Source organism: Equus przewalskii, chromosome 12 (assembly GCF_037783145.1).
Source record: "Equus przewalskii isolate Varuska chromosome 12, EquPr2, whole genome shotgun sequence".
NCBI lineage: Eukaryota > Metazoa > Chordata > Mammalia > Perissodactyla > Equidae > Equus > Equus przewalskii.
The window spans coordinates 21279498-21301428 of record NC_091842.1 but is presented as its reverse complement, the minus strand read 5'-3'; the positions used below and the strand labels follow the sequence as shown (position 1 = coordinate 21301428).

Genomic DNA, 21931 nt, shown 5'->3' with positions numbered 1-21931 from the left:
CTCTTTTAAAAAGCATCAATATAATTTTAAATTAAGAACTTTTTCGGGACTGGCCTGGTGGCGCAGTGGTTAAGTGTGCACGTTCTGCTTCAGTGGCCCAGGGTTCACCAGTTCGGATCCTGGGTGCGAACATGGCACTGCTTGGCACGCCATGCTGTGGTAGGCATCCCACATATAAAGTAGAGGAAGATGGGCACGGATGTGAGCTCAGGGCCAGTCTTCCTCAGCAAAAAGAGGAGGACTGGCAGCAGTTATCTCAGGGCTAATCTTCCTCAAAAAAAAAAAAAAAAAAAGAACTTTTTCGTCTTCCTTTCTCGGTGGACTCAAGGGCATTATGGACACTGACTATTGCACTGTCCTGTAACAGCTGTCAGCCAGCAGGGGCTCTGGCAGGAAATAATGCTGTTTGGCCCTGTATTCAACGACCGGTGGACAACTGGACTCCATTACCTGTTTTCTCTAGTTTGCGGGCTCCTGCCCCGCTATTAGTGTATCTGCCTCTAAGGAGCCCTGTTAAAGTTCTTTGACCACTCTGGGACTGGGACTCCGGGAAGAAGGCGGGTCGGGTAGGGGTGGAGGTTGCAGAGAGTCCCTCCAGCAAAGTACAAGAAATATAGGGCAGACTGTGTGGCAAGCTTTGTGGCAAAACCCTTTGACGGTTCAGAAATATTTTCCTCTTTCTTTCCTGATGCAGCACACACTTGAGGCTGCCAGGTAAAACCGATGTAGATAAAGGAGGTTTTGCTGCATTGGACATGTAGAAAAAGAAACAGCCAAACGAAAGGAGGTGACTAGGATGTGTTCTCATATTGAACTAGTAACACGCTAAAAGTGAGGATGAAAGGGTTAAGGGCAACTTCTCACAACTGAGTTCTGAGGAGCCCATTCTGAGAGATATTCAGTTGTTAAGAACTGCCACACAGCCCTCCAAAAAGGCTGGGCCGATCCAGATCCACGAGCATGGCTTCGCACCTGTTGGCTTGATCAGATCTCCTGCAGCCACCTCACCTTCTACTCTGTCTTCCTTCCCACAGGGACCTGCGGCCACACCATCTACAGCACCGGGTCACGCATGTCTTACATAGATCTTAGGGGAACTAGGGGAGTGGTGAGGAAGGGAGAGAGACAGTTTTTCCCCTCTTCATCACTAGAATTCCCAGCCTGCAGTGACTCCAGACCAATTTTAGAAGATAGGAGGGGACTCTCAAATCTTTGAGTAATAATATTAATAGCTAATTTTTGTGAGTGCTTTCTATGTACCAGGCACTACCCCAGATGTTTTAACCCTATTCCTCAATTAGCCCTCATTACAGGCAAGGGTGGTTACCATTTCCATCTTGCAGATGAGGGAAGTGAGGCTCAGAGACCTTGCTAAAGTCACACAGCCAGCAGCCAAGGGGCAGAGCTGGGATTCCAACTCACATCTGACCTGAGCCTAACCCCTCATGGGAAGCTCAGTGCTTCCTGCTGCGCTACATTCTCAACAGCTGAGACTCTTCCAACATGTGGGCAAAACACTTCTTGGATCAAATGCTCAGGAACCAGAGGCAAGCGGGCATGAGAACGGGACTTACTGAGTTCGTAGGTCTGTGTGAGCATATCCCGCTCGTACACAACGTCCACCGGAGGCACTGTCTTGGAGATGACCTCCTCGTCATCATCATCGTCCTGGTCGTGGTCGTCCTCAACCTTCCGTCTGAACTCCTTCAGCAGCTTGAGGCAGCGCACCATGACATCGGTCCCTAGGGCACAAGCATACGCTCTCCAGCAGTGAGTAAAGCAGTGTTGTGTGGGAGAGGGTGAGGGTCCTGACATGACACGGCCGACTGCAGCAGAGACAGAGACATGGAGAAAGACCACACACAGGGTCGAGTTTGGGACGTTTAAAACTGCACTTCTTGGGGCACAAGACCTGAAAACTTACTCCAAAAACTGCTTTTTGTTTTTAATGTAATGAGTGAACAAAGAAATGCAAATGAAGGAATAATAAGGTGTCCTGTTAGTCTTATTAAATAAACAGCAGCCTTCTGCTTGAGCCAAGCTCTAGGACAACAGGAAGTGTGCCTGTCTTTTCACAGCGTCACCCCCAGCACCCAGAACAGTGCCAGCACACAGTAGGCACGTAAGCAGTATTGCCAAGAGAATGAAAAACATCTTTGTCCTTTTAAGTGAGTCCTGATACTCACTGCCAATAAGGTGGCAGCAGTGTGCAGAAGTCCAACAACCCTCCCAGAGCCTTTCAGGAGGCCTCTAACCTACTGATTCCATCTGTCGGAATGTATTCCAAGAAAACAGCTCAAAAAGAGGCTAAAGCTGCCAGTCTAACAGGTCCACACAGCACTCCTGACGGCACTAGCTTTTATGAATAATATAAAACGACGACGACAGGAATGAAGTGGTGGTACAGCAACAAGCCACCACACTCTGGACTAGCACCTCCTTCAGACAATCACATGCGCCGACGCTCAACCTATGAAAGCGCGGTGTGGGAAAAAGGACAAGCTGGGCCTACGGCTGGAACCAGAGAAAGGCACAAGAAAGAGCAACACCTCGCCAAGTCATGTGCTAACTCATTTGATCCTGATGACCCTGGGAGGCATTTTACAGATGAAGAAACAGAGATACAGAGGGGTTCAATAACGTGCTCAGGCTCCCAAGAGCTCGTGAGTGACCGGCAGAGCTCCTCAAGCAGGGTCACAGTCTCCAACATGGAAGATACAATTCTGCAATAAGAAGTCCTATCATATATGACAGTGTGGAGCAGGATGTCCACGCCCTACTCCCTAAAACCTACAAATATGTTACCTTCCATGGCAAAAGGGACTTGTGGGGGTGATTAAGTTAAGGCTTTTTGTGGTGGTGATGGTGAAGGATTTTGAGATTATCTGGATTATCTGGGTGGGCCCAATGTAATAACAGAGTTCTTCTAAGAGGGAGGGAGGGAGGCAGGAGGATCAGAGCGAGCCACTGGAAGATGCTACGCCCCGCTGTGAAGACAGAGGAAGGGACAATGAGCCAAGGAATGCATGTGGCTTCTAGAAACTGGAAAAGACTAGGGAATGGATTCTCTCCTAGAGCCTCCAGAAGGAACACAGCCTGGCCAACAGCTGATTTCAGCCCAGTGAGACCCACTTCAGACTTCTGACCCCAAAATTGTAAAATAATAAATTCATGTTGTTTTAAATCACTAAGTTTGTAGTAGTTGTTAGAGCAGGGATACAGACAGTTTCCCCCCAGCTCTTATCAGTACATGGATGTCAGAACGCTAGGTACCACTGCAGAGAGGGGTGGCAGTAAAGCTGGTCTCTGCAACCCAGCATCGCCTGTGCAGGAGCTGTGGCCACGGAGGGGTGAGAAATGCCCACACCAGAGCACCACAGACCGATGTCTGAGCAAGGTCAGGCCCAGATTCTCGTGGGGACGCAGCATGTGGCTTGCAGGTGAAGTTCACAAACAATAAAGCATCTTGGGGCCCTGAACTCTGATATCAGAGACTTACCCTCAGAGTTAAGGTCTGGTCAAGGCTGACCCAACAGAGCCCTCTGGGAGGGCAGGCATAGGGTAACAATCAGCAGAAACGCAGGCAGCCTCGGCAGTTCTCGGGCACCACTCTGGTACTGAATCCCCTCCACTCCCCACAGAGACAGAAAATCCCCCAGTTCACGACCTCCAACAGAAGAAACAGGAGCCCGAGTCACAGTGCAGGCCTCCTCAGCCTTTGCTCCCACTGCACCTGCTGGGTCCCAGCATCTGCTGCTGCCCTGCAGCTTCGCCCTTTGCTCCCCTCCCAGGACGGGGGCCTGAAGCAACCAGGAGGGGAGACGTGGGGACGAAGGGACTCTTGGGCCCATCTGTAGGCAGGAGAACTATTTCAAGGCTCGAGTGACCAGGACTGGGTTCTCTGTTGGGATTTCCTTCTAGTGGCCATGGCCGGAGGCACCTGGTGCCCAGCACACCAGCACATGGCAGAACACTGACCACGGAGCCTGTTCTCCACTGGGTCCTCCTCTCTGTCCTCTACTTGAGCCCCTCGACCCCCTCGACTCCCATCTCACCCCTAAGATGGTGCTCACAGAGTAACCCACTGCTCCTAATAACAAAAGTGCTGCCATTCCCCAAACCCAGGCACGTCCTGGCCTGATCTAAGCTCTCCACGTGTGTCATGCGAGCTAGTCCTCACCACAGCCTTCGGAGGTGGGTGCTACCACCCGTTTCATATTTGAGAACATGAGCGGCTAAGGAATTTGCCCAAACCTCCACCCCTTAGCAAGTGAGGAGCTGGAATTACTGGGCAGTCTGGCTTCAGAGCCCAGGCCCTAAATCTTTGATGACATATGGCCCCTAACTGAAAGATGTCATGTGATCGAGAACAGTGGGTGACACGGAGCCAGGGATGCTGGCTTTGCATAACCAGTGGCACAATGCAGCACTTAGGGGAGGCGGACCCACACACCCTCAGCAATAGCCTGACATTATCTCTTCCATTCCTTTTTAACTTCCTTAAGAGGCTACTTAGCCAAGAAAAGATACACAGACAGCCCTCAAAATAGGCATAAGTGGAAAAGGAGAAACGCTACTAGTACACTCCTGGACTCAAAGGGCAACCAAGGAAAGACCCTCTCAGCCTTGGCAGCGTCTGCTCCTCACACCACGGAGATGACTGTTCTCACCTCTGCAGTACTTGATGCCTACCCCCGGCCCCCCGTCAGAGCCTTCTCCAAACGGCACACCTGCCTCCTCTGCTGACAGCCAGACATCCAGAGGGAGTGTGGGCACAAACGGGCTCTGGGATCAGGGAGACATGGGTTAGTGTGAGCTCCACAACTTCCTATTTCTGTGACTTTGGGGAAATGACAGTGTAGCTCTGTTTTCCACTCAGTAAAATGAGATGACAATGTTCTCTACCTCAGAGGTCGGTGTTCAGATGACCCAAGGCAATGTCTGAACAGAGGCTGGCACAGAGCAATCACTCAGCACTAACACCCAGCACTTGTTGTGGGCCAGGCATTGTGCCATGGGCGTTACAAGAATAAACCCATCAAATCTCACAATCCAAGGCTGGCAGGCCCCTGTAGGCCCCATTGCACAGACGCAGAGGCTGAGGCGCAGAGACGTTAAGCAACTTGCTCAAAGTAACAGAGCTATGAAGTGGCAGAGCTAGGACTTGAGCCCAGGCTGTCTGAAGCTCTCAACCAGTACAGCAGTTATTCTCAATAGTACTGCCAGCACCTAGCATGGTGTAGAGGCCTGACAGACTTCAGTTGAATTAAAGATGGTTGGTCCCTCTTGCCAGGCAGGAAAGCCCACAGACAGCCTAAGGTCATGGCAGCCCGGCTCCTGGAGCTGTGTGAGAACTCACCCCTGCCCCGGCTCTGAGCAGGGGGTCAGGAAGACTCCTGGACAGGCAGGTTGTTGGCCGGGGTAGCCTGGGGATGATGCATGAGGACTGAGCTGCTCCCTGTGATCACACTGGGCACTGCGAGCCCCAGGACTGACAAGGAGCACGCGGCCCAGGGGAGGTGAGTTTCTAGCACATCTTGAGCGAGCAGAGAATGGTCTCAAGCATCCGAGGCTGGGCCTGGCGTGAGGCTTTTGTGCTTCAGTAGGCCCAGTACGACTAGTCAGATGGCTGCCGCTGGGGTTTCGGGCCATGGGGTCTGCAGCTCGGCCAGTCCCACAGAGCATAGCTGATTTCTCTGTGAAGCCCAACTGCACTGACTTTCTTCTGTCTCCATCAGACAAGGAAACTGATCCTTTACTCAAACTCTGTCTGTGTCTGGTCTTCTCAAATACTGACCATGGAAACATTTCCCTTTCCCCACGTCATACCACACGCATCTTCACCTTGGAAAACGTTGTGTTAGAAACGCAGTGTGCACAGTGGTTAAGAATCTGGACTCTCCCACCACAGCTGGTGTGGGAACCTGGGCAAGCTGGTTGGCCTCCCTCAGTCTCAACTGTCTTGTCTGTAAACTAAGGCTAATGACAATGTCTAGCCTCCTGGGGTTGTGGGGAGAATTTTAAGAGATAAGGCAGGTAAAGGATGGAACACGCTGTAGCCTACGTTTCATCATCCCAAGAATTTCCTTTCCCATAGTTCTAGAGTTTTACCAGACTTAGAATTTCAATTTTTATTATTAAAATCCCTTCAGCTCATACCTGCCTCTTTAAAGGAGGCTGTTTCAGACCGCGAGTCAGCTAAAGCCAACGCAGAAGGGGCCAGAGGGAGCCCTGCACACACGCATGCAGTTGAGCACAGCCTGTCACTCCATCCGAGCTGCCTCCTCAGTCACCCAGACCCCTGGGGGAATAACGGGCCTGTTATGGCAACCACTGACCCGGGGTGCAGGGCTTTCTTTCCAGGGACAAAACGCAGGAGACATAGACCAGCCAGATCACTGCACAGGCTCTCAAGCACATGGAATTTTAGGCATTTTAAAGATAAGGCCGTGCTAACGTCAGCAGTTCAACACAAAGGAACCATGCAGTTCTCCTGTGTCAAATATCCAGGACGGGCTCCACCTTATTATGAAGAAAAAAATGGCTTAATTTAGACATTCTGAAGACCCAGAAAAGAAGGGAAGGAATGAATCCTTACTGAGCATCTAGGATGAGCCAGGCACTGTGTTCGGGATTTTCAGATGCTATTTTACGTAATCGTTGCATGGATTCTGCAAATTATTATTGCCATTTTAAGAAAAAGGAAGCTGAGCCTCAGAAGGGTCGAGTGATCTAACCAATGTCTTGGACCTAGCAAGTGGCCTTTCCTCCATACTAGGCCACCTGGCCAGGCCAGAGTTTCAAATTTCTTTCAGAAAGAGCACTGTTCACTGTAAAGGAAAACCCAGAGTGGCTGTGAAGTGGAACCAACAGCCTGTGTTTCTCACACTCCCAGTGAAAAATCTCATCTGGCCTCATCAACTGGCCTCCTAGCAGAACAGTACTCTCAACTGTGAGCAACCTAGGAACAAAAGTAAGATGGGAATAAATGAGCACCAGGACAGACTTCCTCTTGAAGAGTCACAAACGCAGGAAAAGTCCTACTGGTGAGCCAGGCAGACATTACACAAATTCAGAATGTTACTCTCCTCACCCCCACCACACACACACACACACACACACACACACACACACAGAGGAGCTGGGCTGGTCACTGCTAGGGAGTCATTCAGATAGTCTGGGACTCTTAAATGATAAGCTGGCCAACGGGACAATCTGAGGAGATGACTGCCTTGGTCCCTGCAGGGAGGCCTGCACAGAGGCCGGAAGCACAGGATTCAGGGCAGTACCCAGAACGATGGAAGGTACTGCAGCCCACACCCCAGGGGGATGGAGTGAGTTTGTCTGCTATGAACCCACCTCTGCCACTTACCAGCTGTATAACCATGGCTAGGTGACGTGACCTCTCTGTGCCTTAGGTTGCCCCACTGTAAAACGGGGACTAGAACAGTATCTTCCTCATAGTGAGCTCAGGACAGTGCCTGGCATACAAGTAGTGCTCAGTAAGTAGTGTTCGCCACCGCCTGTATCATCACTATTATCATTACCACAGCCTTGGAAAAACACAGCTCTTGAGGATCAAGCGCCATACCTAGTCACCCCTGATGAACATGTTGGGAGATTGCTTGGGGCCTTCAATTCAGTTTCGCATTCATTTTGTGTTGGGTCCAGAACACACAAAGATGACTAGGACAAGGCTCCTGCCCCTGCAAAGGGTTGTGTCTGAGAGAGGCCAGGGAGTACAGGACAGTGTGCTTAGGCTTCACACGAGCCTGGGTTTGAGCTCCAGCTCTACCCTGGGTAACTGCTAACCTCTCCGAGCCTCAGGCTCCTCGTCTATACACCGAGGATAATTCAAACAGCATCCAGCCTGACCTGGGGTGTGGACTAAACGGTGAAAGTAGGCATTCGGCTCCGTGTGACACTTGAAACACACCGAGTGCTCAGTGCACGCCATCTAGCTCGATGCCTCCTGAGAAACAAGCTACTACTTCCAGCGTGCATAGAGCTGTAAAAGAGAAAGAGACAGGATGGGGCTGGGCAGGCGAAGGTAGGGAGAGGAGGTGACCTTTGGGTGGGATACTAAAGGAGGTGACCTTTGGGTGGGATACTAAAGGATACATAAAAATTGTCCGGGCAGAAGAGGCCAAGCATTCCAGGCAGAAGGAAGGGCGCCAGCAAGGGCACAGAGGTGGGAAAGGACAGGCCCGTGTGGGGAAGTGTGGGGGTGGCGAAGAGGAAGGTAGATTGCAGAAGGTTGACACGTCAAGCAAAGAATATTTCCTTTTTTATTTTGTAGGCACGTTTGCCTTTATTCTGTAGGCATGACTCTTGTTATTTCTGTGCTGGATGTGGAAGAAGGCCTGAAGGAGGATCCAAATCTTCCAACTCTCCTGCCCCAGGACTGTCCTAGGCTGGCCTCACCCGCAGTCCCTGCCCCTCCCTCAGACCCCAGGTCCTCGCCTACCCTGCTTCCATTTCCTATTAGTTCAGCCCAGTCTCTCCGGGAGGCAGCAGAGCGGCCACCGCACTTTCTGTGCTCAAACCCCTATGCCAGCACTTCCTAGCTCTGTGACCTGAGGCAAGTGATTTCTGCTTTGGTTTTCTTATCAGTGAAATGAAGAAAAAGAGTAGTACTGACATGATGGAGTGGATAAAGGATCAGAATAAAAGAACTAACACTTGGCACGGTGCCTGGGATATTATCTCCTGGTTCTTTCACCTCTTTCCCCGCCCGGCCCAAGACTGACCGTAAAACGAGATAACAAAATGGTGGAATCTCCTGCAGTTCCTTCCTCTTTTTATGTACTCTAGGACAAGCCCTGTTCCCTCCCAAGGGACAGCCTAGAGGGAAGGAAAGGACTGCTCCCCGCCAGGGATGCTCTCCCCAGGTGCCTGAGCCCCTCTCCCCTCAGGGAGCTGCCTCTGCCCCGAATGAAGTCACTCAGGGCAGGAATCTACGGCATTGCAGATCCGACTCCTTTCTCTAACTTTTCAGGTTCTTGCCTTTAATAGTTTTTGCCTAAATATTAAAATGTCTGTTTCTTTTATTTATTTTAATTATTGATAGTAATTACTTTTCAGTTTTTAGCTAATGTCCTTTACCCTCTGTCACTTTTAACTTAAAGAAATCTTGCTATTTTTAACTGTTTTCTCCTTAGCATCATTAATTTTCTAGGTTTTAAACTTTTCTGACAATCTTCTTCCATTCTTATGTTTATGCTCACCCTTCATCTTTCTATGTTTCTGATTTTCATTTTTGAGGAAGATTAGCCCTGAGCTAACTACTGCCAATCCTCCTCTTTTTGCTGAGGAAGACTGGCCCTGAGCTAACATCTGTGCCCATCTTCCTCTACTTTATATGTGGGATGCCTACCACAGCATGGCTTGCCAAGCGGTGCCATGTCTGCCCCCAGGATCTGAACCGGCGAACCCCGGGCCGCCAAAGCAGAACATGTGCACTTAACCACTGTGCCACTGGGCCAGCCTCTGATTTTCATTCTTTTTAATTCCAGGTTTCTGCTTTTAAAGCTCTTTTAAACCTTTATTTTAATGCATTTTAATGCTTATTATGGCTTATTTCTCTTTTTTCTTAGCTTGTACACTTTAATCCTACTATAACTTTTTAAATGTCCCCTTTTGCCATTTTAATGACCTTAATTTAGTTTGTTGTACTCTGTTATGCATTCCTTGGTTTTGTTTTTCATTTTAATTTTTTACAGCTTTATTGAGATATAATTCACATACCATCCAATTCACCCATTTAAAGTGTATACGTGCAAGGTTTTTTTGTATATCCCCAGGTATGGGTGCACCCATCACCAGGTAATTTTAGAACTTCTTCAGCCCCTCAAACCCTTTACCCATCACCCCTCTTTGCCCGCCTCCCAGCCTAAGCGCTCCCCAGTGTATTTCTAGATTCCCTAGTTCGGACTTCCCTATAAATGGTGTCCTGGAGTAATGGCCTGTTGTGATTGGCTTCTTTCTCTCCTGAATGGTCTTGGCACCCTAGTGGGAAGTCAGCTGACCACAGACATGCGTTTATTTCTGGACTCAGTTCTATTCCATTATTGGTCTCTGAGTCTATCCTTGTGCCAATACCACCCTGTCTTGATTACTGTTGCTTTGTAGTAAGTTTTGAACTTGGGAAGTGTGAGCCTTCCTACTTGATTCTTCCTTTTCAGGATTGTTATAGCTTTCTGGGTACCTTGCAATTCCATATGAATTTTAGAATCAGTTTGTCAATTTCTACAAAGAAGTCAGCTGAGATTCCACTGATAGGGGTTGTGTTGACTCTGAAGATCAGCTTGGGGAGTATAGCCATCTTTACAATGTCAAGTTTTCTGATCCATGAGCAGGGGGTGTTTGCCCATTTACTCAGATCTTAAATTTCTGTCAAGAATGTTTTGTAGTATTCAGAGTATATGTTTTGTACTTTGTTAAATTTATTTATAAACATTATATTCTTTTCAATGCTATTGTGAACAGAGCTGTTTTCTTAATTTTCACTTTCAGATTGCTCATTACAAGAATATAGAAATGCAATTGATTTTTGTATATTGATCTTGTGTCCTGCAACCTTGTTGAACTTGTTTTTTATTTTTAAGAGTCATGGGGCAGGGGCCAGCCCCGTGGTGTAGTGGTTACGTTCTGTGCACTCTGCTTCAGCAGCTTGGGTTCACGGGTTCAGATCCCAGGCATGGACCTACACCACTCGTCAGCCATGCTGTGGCAGTGACCCACATACAAAATAGAGAAGACTGGCACAGATGTTAGCTCAGGGCGAATCTTCCTCAACAACAATAACAACAAAAAGAGTCAGAGGGCAACAGCTGTGGGAAAAGTTCACATCATAAACAGGAGGTACTGATGCTAGAACCCGCCCATCCTCTTCACTGCTGGATGCACCTTGTCACTGAACCTGGAAAACCTGCTCAAATGACCACCTTGGTCATTAGTCTCAAGGAGCACGACCTCCGTCAACTGCTCCCACTGCTGAGGGGTTGCAAAGTGAACTTTTATTTCTCTTCCCTTCTGTTCTCAGCTCAACTTAGTTAGCACAGAATGACTGGTAAACACTTGAAGAAAATAATCCAAATTTGCAAAACAGATCAGTTCAGGATGACTGTTTTCATTACCAAGGGTTTTTTTTGCTTTTTACAAAAGAGATCGCTGCCACTTTCTACAATCCATGTGAAATATGCCTAGATCCAAATTCTTTTTGGGCTGTTAGGAACAACTCATATATCCAGGCACACCTGTAAATTTACATGAAGTAATACATCATCTTTATTTAAGTCTCATCTACTCCATAGTGCCTTAGAGGAAGGGTTTCATGTTAATTTTGCAAACTGGGACAACAAAGCTCAAGGCAAAAAAAGACAAACTGTGCATTCATCCCTTGTCTCCTGCACAAGGAAAGTAACTGAAGTGGCACCTAATTAAATTAAATATGCTAAACGTTTACTTAGCACCTACTCTCTTCCAAGCAGATAGTGCACAGCCGTTAAGGATAGAAAGTATGAGGGGTGCTGACACCACCCTCAGGGAGCTCATGATCTAGATGGAAAAAAGTCATACAGACAAATAACAGAGACGCAGTGTGACATGGGACATTAGGAGAGGCCTGGTGATGGGCCTGAGCAGCAGAGGTGGGAATGAGACGAGCATCCTGAACAGTCAGAATGGGCTCACTCTGTGTGTGTGTGTGTGTGTGTGTGTGCGCGCGCACACACGCGCACATATGTGAGAGACAATCTAAATATTCTGATTGTCATCGTCTTGGGTGCCTGCCCTCTTAATCCCGAACAAGGAGCCCAAGCCAGACTATCCTTAGTACCCAGTCTGTGCTCTGAGTCACACTGACCCTTCTCAAGAGTGTCTCTTCCCAGTATAGACCTCCAAAAAACTACGACCACCTACTGTATGACATGGACACACCTTCAAGGTCAGGCAGATGACATACCAGAGTGAAGCCAGCTGTGGGTTACACAGCGGGAAGAGGAAGTGCGCTGTCCTTGGTGAATGGGGAAGGTGGGCCCCACAGAAAGAGGGCAGCACCTCTCTGCCCAGCCAATTGCTACTAAAGAAATGCAGTTCAGTGTTGCCTAAGTTTATTTTTACAGAGAAGTTGAAAGGCTCACTTTTTAGGTGAAATTTCTTAATTTTAAATATCGGTAACTAACTCAATGAAAACAAACCCTGTGAGTCAAACAAAATACACTGCTGGATGTGGCCACCACTAGTTTGCAGCCCCTGTTCTGTGTACACTGTTTCCTGAAGCCCCACAACACTGTGGAAAGTTGTATTATTATCCCCGGATAACCCTGATGAAAAAACTGAGGTGTAGAGGTCAGAACGTGCTGAAGGCCACCCCAACAGGAAGTGACACAACAAGAATTCTAACCCAGGGCTCTCTTACATCCAAGTCCATTCAGGTATCTGTTAGTTTCAAGTGGCCTCAAGCCTGGGAGAAGCTTTGCTCCATGGCTGCCTGCCCAGCAAGAAAGGTTCTTTAAGGGTATTTCCTTCTCAGTTTCTCTTTACTTTAAAAATAAATTACTCCAGCCCATTTATTTTTAATGCCTTTCTTCCAATAAACCAGGAAATAAAAATGACTAATATAGCCCCAGGTCAGTACTGTTTTAAGCATTCAGATAATCCTACTTCCAAGTCAAATGCTGGGGAGCCTCTAACAGTTAAGACCCCAGGACACCTCTCAGTTCCTAGAACCTTTTCCCCTTGCTGCAGCACCCAGCAGCCTTTAAGTAGACAGAGGTTTACTTCACTTGGTTAAGCAAGCAAATCAAGTTTACTGGTTTCCTGTCTACTTAAAGGCTGATGCCATCCACTCTTTCCCCTGAGGAAGTCCAGTCATTCCAGTCACACACTTACCCAGCGCTCAAGGGACTCAAAGAGGAGGTCACTCTAGGGGGGCGTCCCTACCTCCCAGGTGCTCCTTCCCCCATTTATACACCTGTGTATGCTAACATCTGTGTGTTACCATCTCCTCCACAAGACTTTACCCAGACACAGGGCAGCTAGACAGGGTGGGCAGTGATGCCATCACCTAAGTGGGGAAATAAAGTCCTTCAGACTGACAGTTCACAGTCTCTCAACAAATACGACTGCCGACCTCCTGCAAGCTCCGAGCTAAGTGTCTAGGATGCTGTGGTCTCTCCTCATTCAGCACATGTTCTCCTGAGCTGTGGTGATGAAACCATCTCACAGGTTACTTGCTATGCCCACAGTTTTTTCTTCTACACCTTTTGGTTTTCCTTGTAGTTTATAACTTCATTTTTTTCCATTTGCTTAGTTTTCTGTGTACCTATCTATCACTAGTTCACACCCAAACTCTTTGACTCTCTGCCAAAGTACAACTTTCCCTGAACACATTCACATGCTCTAGGCAGCCGATCCTTTGCACAGACTTCCATCCCTCTGGAGCCCTCTTCCCTGTTCCCATCTGGACAGATTGCTCTTGGAGCCTATCATCGTGATCTCCCTGCACCACTTGCCCAGGGTTTTCCTTGTCCCTGCTGCTTCCTGGACCCCTGTTTTCCCGCCTCTTGCCTTAGTCTGTCATTTGGTGGTGTCCATCCTCTTGTTCCTTCCTAAAAGGGGGGAGACAGGAGACGAACGGTTTCAGATTTGCACATAGGAAAACTCTCACACCTGGTAAAGCTGAACAAAGAATTCCAGACTGAAAGTCCATTCCCTTCAGAACGTTCATGGCATCGCTCCAGGGTCCTCCAGCATCAGGTAAGATAGCGAAGTCTGAGGTCTCCTCTCTGGAGGCTCTTTAGCCCCAGATTTCTGAAGTCTCAGGATCTTGGATCTCTGTGTGGGTTTCTTTACATTCATCATGCTAGGCACCTGATAGGTCTTTTGATCTAGAACTTATGTCCTTCAGATCTGGGAAAATTCCTCGTGTCATTTCTCCTCCTCTCCTCGTCTCTATTCCTCTGCACACACTCCCTCTCTCCCTCCTGGGAACCCTACTGTGTGGATGTTGGACCTCTTAGCCTCAGCCTCTTCCTTTCAACCTAGCTCTCCTACTTCCCATCTCTTTTGAGTTTCTGTTCTTTCTGGGAGATTTTCTCAACTTTATCCTATTATCTTCCCTTCCACTAAGTCTTTTATTGCAAGAGTCATATTTCTTTTATTTCTAAGAGCTCTTTTTTTACTTTTTGCATGTCTCTCCATTATAGCCTCTTGCTCTGGTTTCAGGGATGCAATATCTCCTCTTCTCTCACTGAGGATTCTCTTACATTTACTTCTGCTTCTCACTTTGTTTCTATCTCCTAAATTTGTTTGTTTCTCTTACATATACATATGTATATACATATACACATACATAATGTAATACACTCTAATATGAATTCTCAAATGTTCAGTGAAGCATGAAAATGCTGCCCCAAAGCCCTGTGTTTTGGCTGTTTTGCAGGGTGTGGAGGAGAAGGGAGAGGCTGCCACTGTGTGGGCTTCCATTAAGGGTGAGCAGGCAGGGGCCAGCTATTCTGATGGGAAATCCCCAAGTTTCAGTATCTAGAGGACTCTTCTCTCAGACTGGTCGGTTTCTGCAGAAAAGTAACCTCCAGCCTCTGGCCTAGGGTACTGTATGTCTGGCTGCCAGCGTTCTAGGAGTCAAACTGAAAATGCAGTGAGGGGATGCTCACCTTTTACTGTATGGAGATTGACACATAACTCCTGTTTTCAGCACAGTACCCTGTCCCCAGCTGGATTTCAGGCCTGAGCCTAGAAACCCTCCAGTGCACCCTTTCTTGAGATAAACCCAGACTTCTGTCTTTGTGGAAAAGGGCTTCTTCCCTGACTGTGCAAAGTAGGGGCGGGGATGAGGGTGCAAGGGCTTTTCACACACACCATCAACCAATCCTCTTATCACCAGCCCCATCCACATTTGTGCTTTCAAAGGTACCTGGAACTTCTGAAATTTCTAGTTTATTTCAGGTTTTGAGGTGTCCATTCTTGGCTATTGCTCTTCACAGGCATTTAGCTTTCCCCATCTGCTCAGTTACCATTTGTCCATCTGCGTTTGAGCACCAAAATGCTGTTGACAACTCTCTCTGCTGTCATTTCCTGTCCTATTCTCTTTGTACTTGTGGATTTATTCCTTTTATATCCCTTATCATCACTAGGGAGGAGTTCTGGAAGAGTGCAGATAAATGCATACATTCCATCTATCATCTTTTACTGAAAGCTCTGACCCTCAGCTTTTCAAATGACTTTGGTTAATCACAAGGGGGTAAACAGCATGTGATAGAAATCAAGAATAGAGAAAAACAAAGGACTAAGGAAGGTTTTTAAAGTTCCATAGTCTATTGTCCCTAGTTTAACTTCTTTAGCAGGTTCAAATCCTACCTCTGCTGCTTACTGATTGCTTAACCTGTGCAAGTTACTTAGCATCTCTTAACTTTAATATTCTTACATGTAAAATGGTGACACTACCACCTACCTTGCAGGGCTAGATAATGAGATCATGCAACACAGTTTAGGTACTTAACACATGCTGGCTGAAGAATGAATACTGGCTTGGTGTAAGAGGAACAGGAACTTGTTTTTGGACGCCATGAATTTGAGGTGTTGGAAGGACATCCACAGAGAGATGTCTGCTGGGAGTTAGAACTGCTTTCATCCAGCAAACATTTCCTGAGCACTGTTGACACAGCAGGTCCTGAGCCAGGCAGTAAGGAATAAAGAGTTGACAAAATATGTGAAACCATCCCATGGCAAGGCAGAATGTGAGAAGAAAGGCAGGCTGGAGCTTAGAGGGAGAAGTGAGAGCTGTCCATGTAGCCCAGGGGACACAGGCTGAGGGCGCCCTCACCTTTCTTTGTCTTACAAGGTCCGCGCTCAGGGTGAATCTCTTGTAGGGGCAGAGACACCACCTTTGCCAGGCCAGCATTCAGCATGTACTGGTACAGACGCTTAAACGTCCTCTCGCACAGCCCCTGCCAAACAAAATGTAAAAGCTCCTATTAGGTACGAGCAGGGCGTCTGAAATTACCAAAGAGCCACGCAGACGAACACAAGTTCAGGACCCGAGTTCACTGACTATCTCGAATGAGGAAACACTGAGAGTACTGACGAGGAAACACTGCTAAGCTATGCTGTCACGGGAACAAAACAAGGTCTAGGGCAATATTTAAGGGATTCTACCTTTTGATTATGAGAGGGGGAAAGAGATTTGCCTAAAGAGATCCTGAAAAGGTATGTAAAGGTGAGAATGAGGCAGATGGGGGTAGAGACAGAAGGAGATTGCACTGTACATTTTTTCATATCGTTCTGGTTTGTTTTTTTTTTTTTACCAAGTAAGCATATTAATTATCAGTATATATACACACACACACTTCTCCAACAGGCAGTGGCAGAGATGGGAAAAAAATTAAATTAAAATTTTTTTTTTTAATTTAGCCTATCTGTGAAGTTTCAACAAAATGACAATGAGTACATCCACCCTACCACTCATATTTCTGCAAGGTCATACAACCAAAATGATCCTAAGTGCATCCTAACTGCAGGAGCCACCAACGAGCAGACTACAGAGCGGGCCATGTTTTTCATCTATGTGTGTTTTTACAAAAGTAATCTATTTGCCAACATTGAGAAGTGAGAGATTTCATACAAAAATCCACATTTTTGCTTCCCTTGAATAACAAGAACTAGCAACAAATCCTAGGACCGCAGGTCCTCCCAGCAGCAGTTGGTGGGAGCCGACTCCAACCAGACGGCACACCCGTCTCCAGAGGCCCGGCCTTCACGCTCCCACGAGACCCTTGCACACTGAGGCTGAAGGTCAGTTCCAATTTATTACCATTTTTGTGCCGCTTTTCTCCTACTGCAGTTAAGAGGAAAGTTAGATATTTCTTCAATCCATACTGATTATCAAAACATTTTTTTACACTTGGCCCATTTCACTCTTTTATATCGCCCTCCTGGCCACTGCTGGCTGTTGGTTCTGCAACCCCTGGAATAGTGAGGCAAGTTACCACTGCCGTAAGTTATGGCCTGAACAGGAGGCTCTCACGACTTCCAGTTATTAGTTGAGTCTTACGGGTTTCCTCTTAGACTCTGGGGGAGGGAGAGGGAGCAAATGTTGGTGGGCTGCCACTGCCACATACGTGTGATCAGCTCTCAGACCAGCCAGCTCTCTAGCCATTGGGCAGCAGAACATATTGCTATCAAGGAAATACAGATGACTCACACGTGGTGCGCTCAAGCCCATTGGCTTGTAAATGGCATCTATCGTTAATCTAGCCATGCCCCCAGAATCATGGAAAGAATCTCTGGAAACTCATCCATCAAACCCCAGCCTTCAACATATGGTCCTAAGCCCTGGAACATCCTAAACAAGGGAGGATGATGTAGTCCTGCTTTCTGGGACTCACACAATCAAAGACTCTCACAACCTGCCCAGTGATAAGAGAAGGAAGTAGTAGGAGCCCACCACGAAAAAAAAAGACAGCATCTGTATTCACGGCATCAACCTCATCAATAGGCTAATTATTCACTAAATCCTGCTCAGTCTCTCTGCTCCTATTTTCAGCCGCCAAGTGAACATCCCAGAAGATCTTCATACTCAATAAATCCTAAAATCAAGTTTGTCACATGCCATCCTCACCCATACTTGTTCCTCCTTCTGTGCTCTCTCCTTTAGTCATATATTCATTCACAAATATTTACTGAGAGTCCACCGTGGGCCAGGCACTGTCCTCATGGGCTGGGGGGGGTTCAGCAGTGAACAGACAGATTCAGCGCCTGCTCTCATGAGCCTGCTCTCAAGCTCAGTCCATTTCAGCAAGGAGAATAGCTCAAGCGAGACAAGACCCCTTCTCCTTCATTCACCTCCACAGCCTGGCTTCAGTAACTCACCAAGTCCTGCCAGTGTCACCTCCAAAATACCTCAAACAATTCAAGTGCTGGGGGTCACCAACCCGGCCTGAGGCAAGAGCATCCACCTGGCTGCCCACCTCCAATCTCTCTCTCTTCCACCCATGAGTTCATTTCCTAAACATTCTTCTCTTCTTCTAACTCCAGCTAAAGACTAAAGTCCCAACTCAGCCTGGCACTTGAGACTTTTCTTATCTGGCCCCACTTTCTTCCCAGCCACAACTCTTACTGCTCGCACCCATGCACACTGCCCACAGGAGTACTGTCGACCTCCAAAGCATCCCATGGACCCCCACAACTCCATGCCTTCGCTCAAGCCATTCTCCTTTGCCTGAAATGCCTTTTCTCCTCTGTCCACTTTGGGAACACTTAATCTTCAAAGCCCAGCTCCACAGTGACTCGTTCTTTAAAGCTTTCCCCAGCTTCTGAAGAAAGCACATATCTCCTTTCATGGAGCTCAGACACATTGTCTAAGGAGCACTCTAGCTTAAGTGTGTTCACACGTCTGCCCCTCCAATTAGACTTCTCCACGACAGTGTGACATTTGTCGCCCTCATTAATTTTTGTCATTGTATTGTGGAACACAGTTCTGACTCAAAGTAGACACTCACTAAAGTGTTTGTTGAATGAATAAATGAAACAATGTCCTGTAATAGTCAAATCTTCTTGCTTAGCTAGTCCACAGTGCTGACCTGTGACCAGACTAGCCTGGTTTTCCCAGCCCCGACTGACTGAGTAGGACAGAGGATTTCAATCTCCAATGCCTGCATGGGCTGGACAGGTAATATAAAGAACAAAGTGGGCAGATATCCATTCATTAAGCATGTAGGAATTTTCATTTCCATGAGGGTCTCTAAAGAAGAGGCCTTATCAGTCTACCTTTTATTTTCCACTTTTGATAAAGACCCAGATAGAGAAATATTTCTCTCCTACCACAAACAGCAGTGCCCATGTAAGGACAAATGGCACTGACCCTCTGCCTCAGTGTCTGAGAGATGACAGAAGTGTGGGCTCTGGGGGAAGCTGGCTAGTGCATAGCTAGCTCTAGCTAACTGTTGTCTTGAGAGATTGCAGGCCCAGGCTTGCCAGAGCTTCTGATATTTCAAGGGAAGCTGGAAACCTAGATTTTTATGTGAAATCCCAATTTTTAAAAAAATGCTAGGTCAAATTTATTTTTAACAATGTACAGGCTAAATCAGACCCACAAGCCTTGGTTTGTAACCTCTGCTTTAAGGAGAGTTGGGCATGCGCTGAATCTAGCAATAGGGAAGAGGCTCCTTCCCCTCCATACAGTGAAATCAGAGACTGGCGCCTCACCAACACAGCAAAGGTGAGGAGCAACAAGGACTGTCCTGGTGTCTACAATCAGACTCCAAGCCACGTCTCTTTAGGGACTAATTACTATTACCCAAAGCATTTAATCTTAAATTTTAAGTTTTAAGTCCTGCTCTTCAAGCTACAGGGCAATTTTATTTCTTCCCCAGATCCAATGTGGGCTCTCTCCTAACTTTGACCGAGGACTGTTGAGATGAGACTGGAAGCAACGTCACCTCCACATCTCCTTCCTGTCACTCTCACTGCATCACTGCCTCTATTCCTGGGCCCGAAGACAAAGCAGATCAATAATTGTTTTTTTCCCCATGTTGTCTCGCCTCCTTCTCAGTACAGTTACTGTTATTTCAGTATAAAACCAGTGGGAATAAAATTACAAGCTTGATTACAAAAGTATTCCACGTGAACTTCTATAGCAGGTTCTAGAGCAAACTCCAGGGGACAGCAGAAGTCAGTCAAGAGGAAGAAGGATTTAAATTAGGGACTGAGCACTTTTTCATTCTGTAAAACAAAGGAAAATCCCCCTTATTTCATGGTTAGGGATAGTCAAGTCCATAAAGGGCTTTCAATTGCAATTCATCTAATCTATCCGTGATCAAGATCTCCACGCCGTGCTACAGATCAGTTCAGCCCCACACACAGGAAGCCCCGGCAGCTCACCAGCTCCTCCCTCAGCTTTCCCAGCGTCTCAATCTGGTTACTCCGGGCGCTCAGCACCAAGGAAAGCTTCTCCATGAGGATGTCGTACTTGCTCCTCCTGTGAGAAACACACAGCAGTTCATTTTTTCAAACCTATTGCTAAAGACCGCCTGTTTTTCAAAGATGACAAGGTAAGACCTAAATGACAATATATCAAGCTACAGAATGTTGGTCTTAGGTCTCAGAGATCATCCAGCCCAACTCCTGCACCTTACAGCTGGAGAGACAGTGGCTCTGAGTGTTCCGTCACACAGCCAAGGGCACCTAATGAGCAGCTGTGTACAGACTAGACTCTGTGGCTAACACTTTAATTATTCTTTAAAATGCCTTACATTTTTGTAATACTTTAAAGTTTAGGAAGCACTTACATATTTCCTTATAAATCACTGGTGAGGAAGGACTTCCTTATTTCATAAAGAAGTTAACAGGCTTCTCTAAAATTCTGGCCCAAGACATGAACCTAGGTCTCCTTCTGAATCCAGTACTCTCTTCACTTCATCATGATGTCTCCGCTTCTGAAGCCTTGCTTTCTACTCTGACTTCACCGGTGAGATTGATGCCACCTTCCATCCTTATTTTTATTGTGAAGCGGATATCATCATAAATGCTTCCAAGCTAATAGCCACCTAAGAAACCATGAAAGAGAGCAAAAGGCCTCTTGACCGTGTGTGCCTGGGGGAGGCTGCGGGGGGATGCAGGGAGGAGCCTTGCGGCCAGTACGGCTGGGGAAGGTGAACCAGGCTTTAACTGCCCACAGGCCTAGCGTCAGGAAGGGCATATGTATGGGATCCAGAGACTGCAGCCACTTCTCCATTTTCATTGCCTTTCAATGAATGAAAGAATGAATGATGACATGGATATTTACTGCGTATGAACTAGTACCAAGCACTGTGTCATGGCTATTTTACAGAAGAAGAGACAGTGGTTCAGAGAGGTCAAGTGACTTTGTCCAAGTAAGGGGCAATGATTTAAGTATAGATCTTGACTTAGTCCATTGTTCTCTCTCCTACCCATAGCTGCCACCCTATGTTCTTTGCAGATCATAGGTTAAACACTAATTATGAGTTTGGTTATAAAGGTATTTAATCAATAGATAGTATGACCAAATAATTAACATGCAAATTCTCGAAGCATGATTCTAATGTAGTATTTCCAAAACATAGGTTGAAGACAAATTCAGAGTTTTAACAGGAGTACAAAGACATTTCACTCCTGGAAATCCTTAGTCAACAGTCAGTCTACACACGTATATCAAGCACTTTCTTTGGACCAAGCCCCGTGCTATGTAGCGGGCACTACAAACTTTAAAACTTACACTTAATCCTGAGTGTTCATCCCACCTCTCTTTTAGAGGGAGGGCCTGGCCACTGGGTAAAGGGCAAGGTCTCTGCCATTTGGCCAGAGGAGAACTGCAGAGTTGCTCCCTGTGGTCCGTGAAAGGGGTCTGCCCTCTGCCTCCCAACTCTCCCACCTCCCCCACGGAGCACTGCTGGCCAGGCACTGGGGCGCTCCCAGCTTACCAAGGGTCACTTAACCTAGGCTCTGCACCAGCTTGACCCTTCCCCGCCTGGTCTCTGCCTTCCCACAGAGGACGACTCGGGGTGGTGAAGCGCAGGCTGAGCCCTCTCTGCAGGGTGGTGGAACATTTTTTTTATGCCAGGTGATTAGTCACTCCCACAGGGAGGGTGACAGTCAGAGACTCCCAGACAGTCACTCCCAGAGACTCACTGGTCCTCAGAAGGGAATGTGCTTATTTTACTACCTTGCTATATTATCTGGACTATGATACACAGCTAAATAGCAACATCATGCACAGTAATCATTTGGCAGAACTTTACCATCTCATCTATATACGGTGATTATGATGGCTGTGTGTTGAAAAAACACGCCAATTTTAAATGGATACAATTCAATCTCAACTGTCACCATATCAAATCAAATTTGACTTATTTACTTTTATTTTTACACTCCCAAAAAATTTCACCAAAAT

The 21931-nt window shown here is 47.1% G+C and overlaps 1 protein-coding gene across 1 annotated transcript in view; it reads right to left on the bottom strand.

The window, feature by feature from the left end:
- The window catches only part of GTF3C1 (general transcription factor IIIC subunit 1), a 79640-nt gene that overhangs the window by 48425 nt on the left and 9284 nt on the right, over positions 1-21931 (bottom strand). Inside the window, exons 5-7 of the mRNA XM_070566488.1 lie at positions 19903-19999; positions 15848-15971; positions 1575-1742 (exon numbers count right to left, since the gene is read on the bottom strand). Of these exons, the coding sequence (XP_070422589.1) occupies positions 1575-1742; positions 15848-15971; positions 19903-19999 (389 nt within the window). The remainder of the gene's footprint in view (positions 1-1574; positions 1743-15847; positions 15972-19902; positions 20000-21931) is intronic.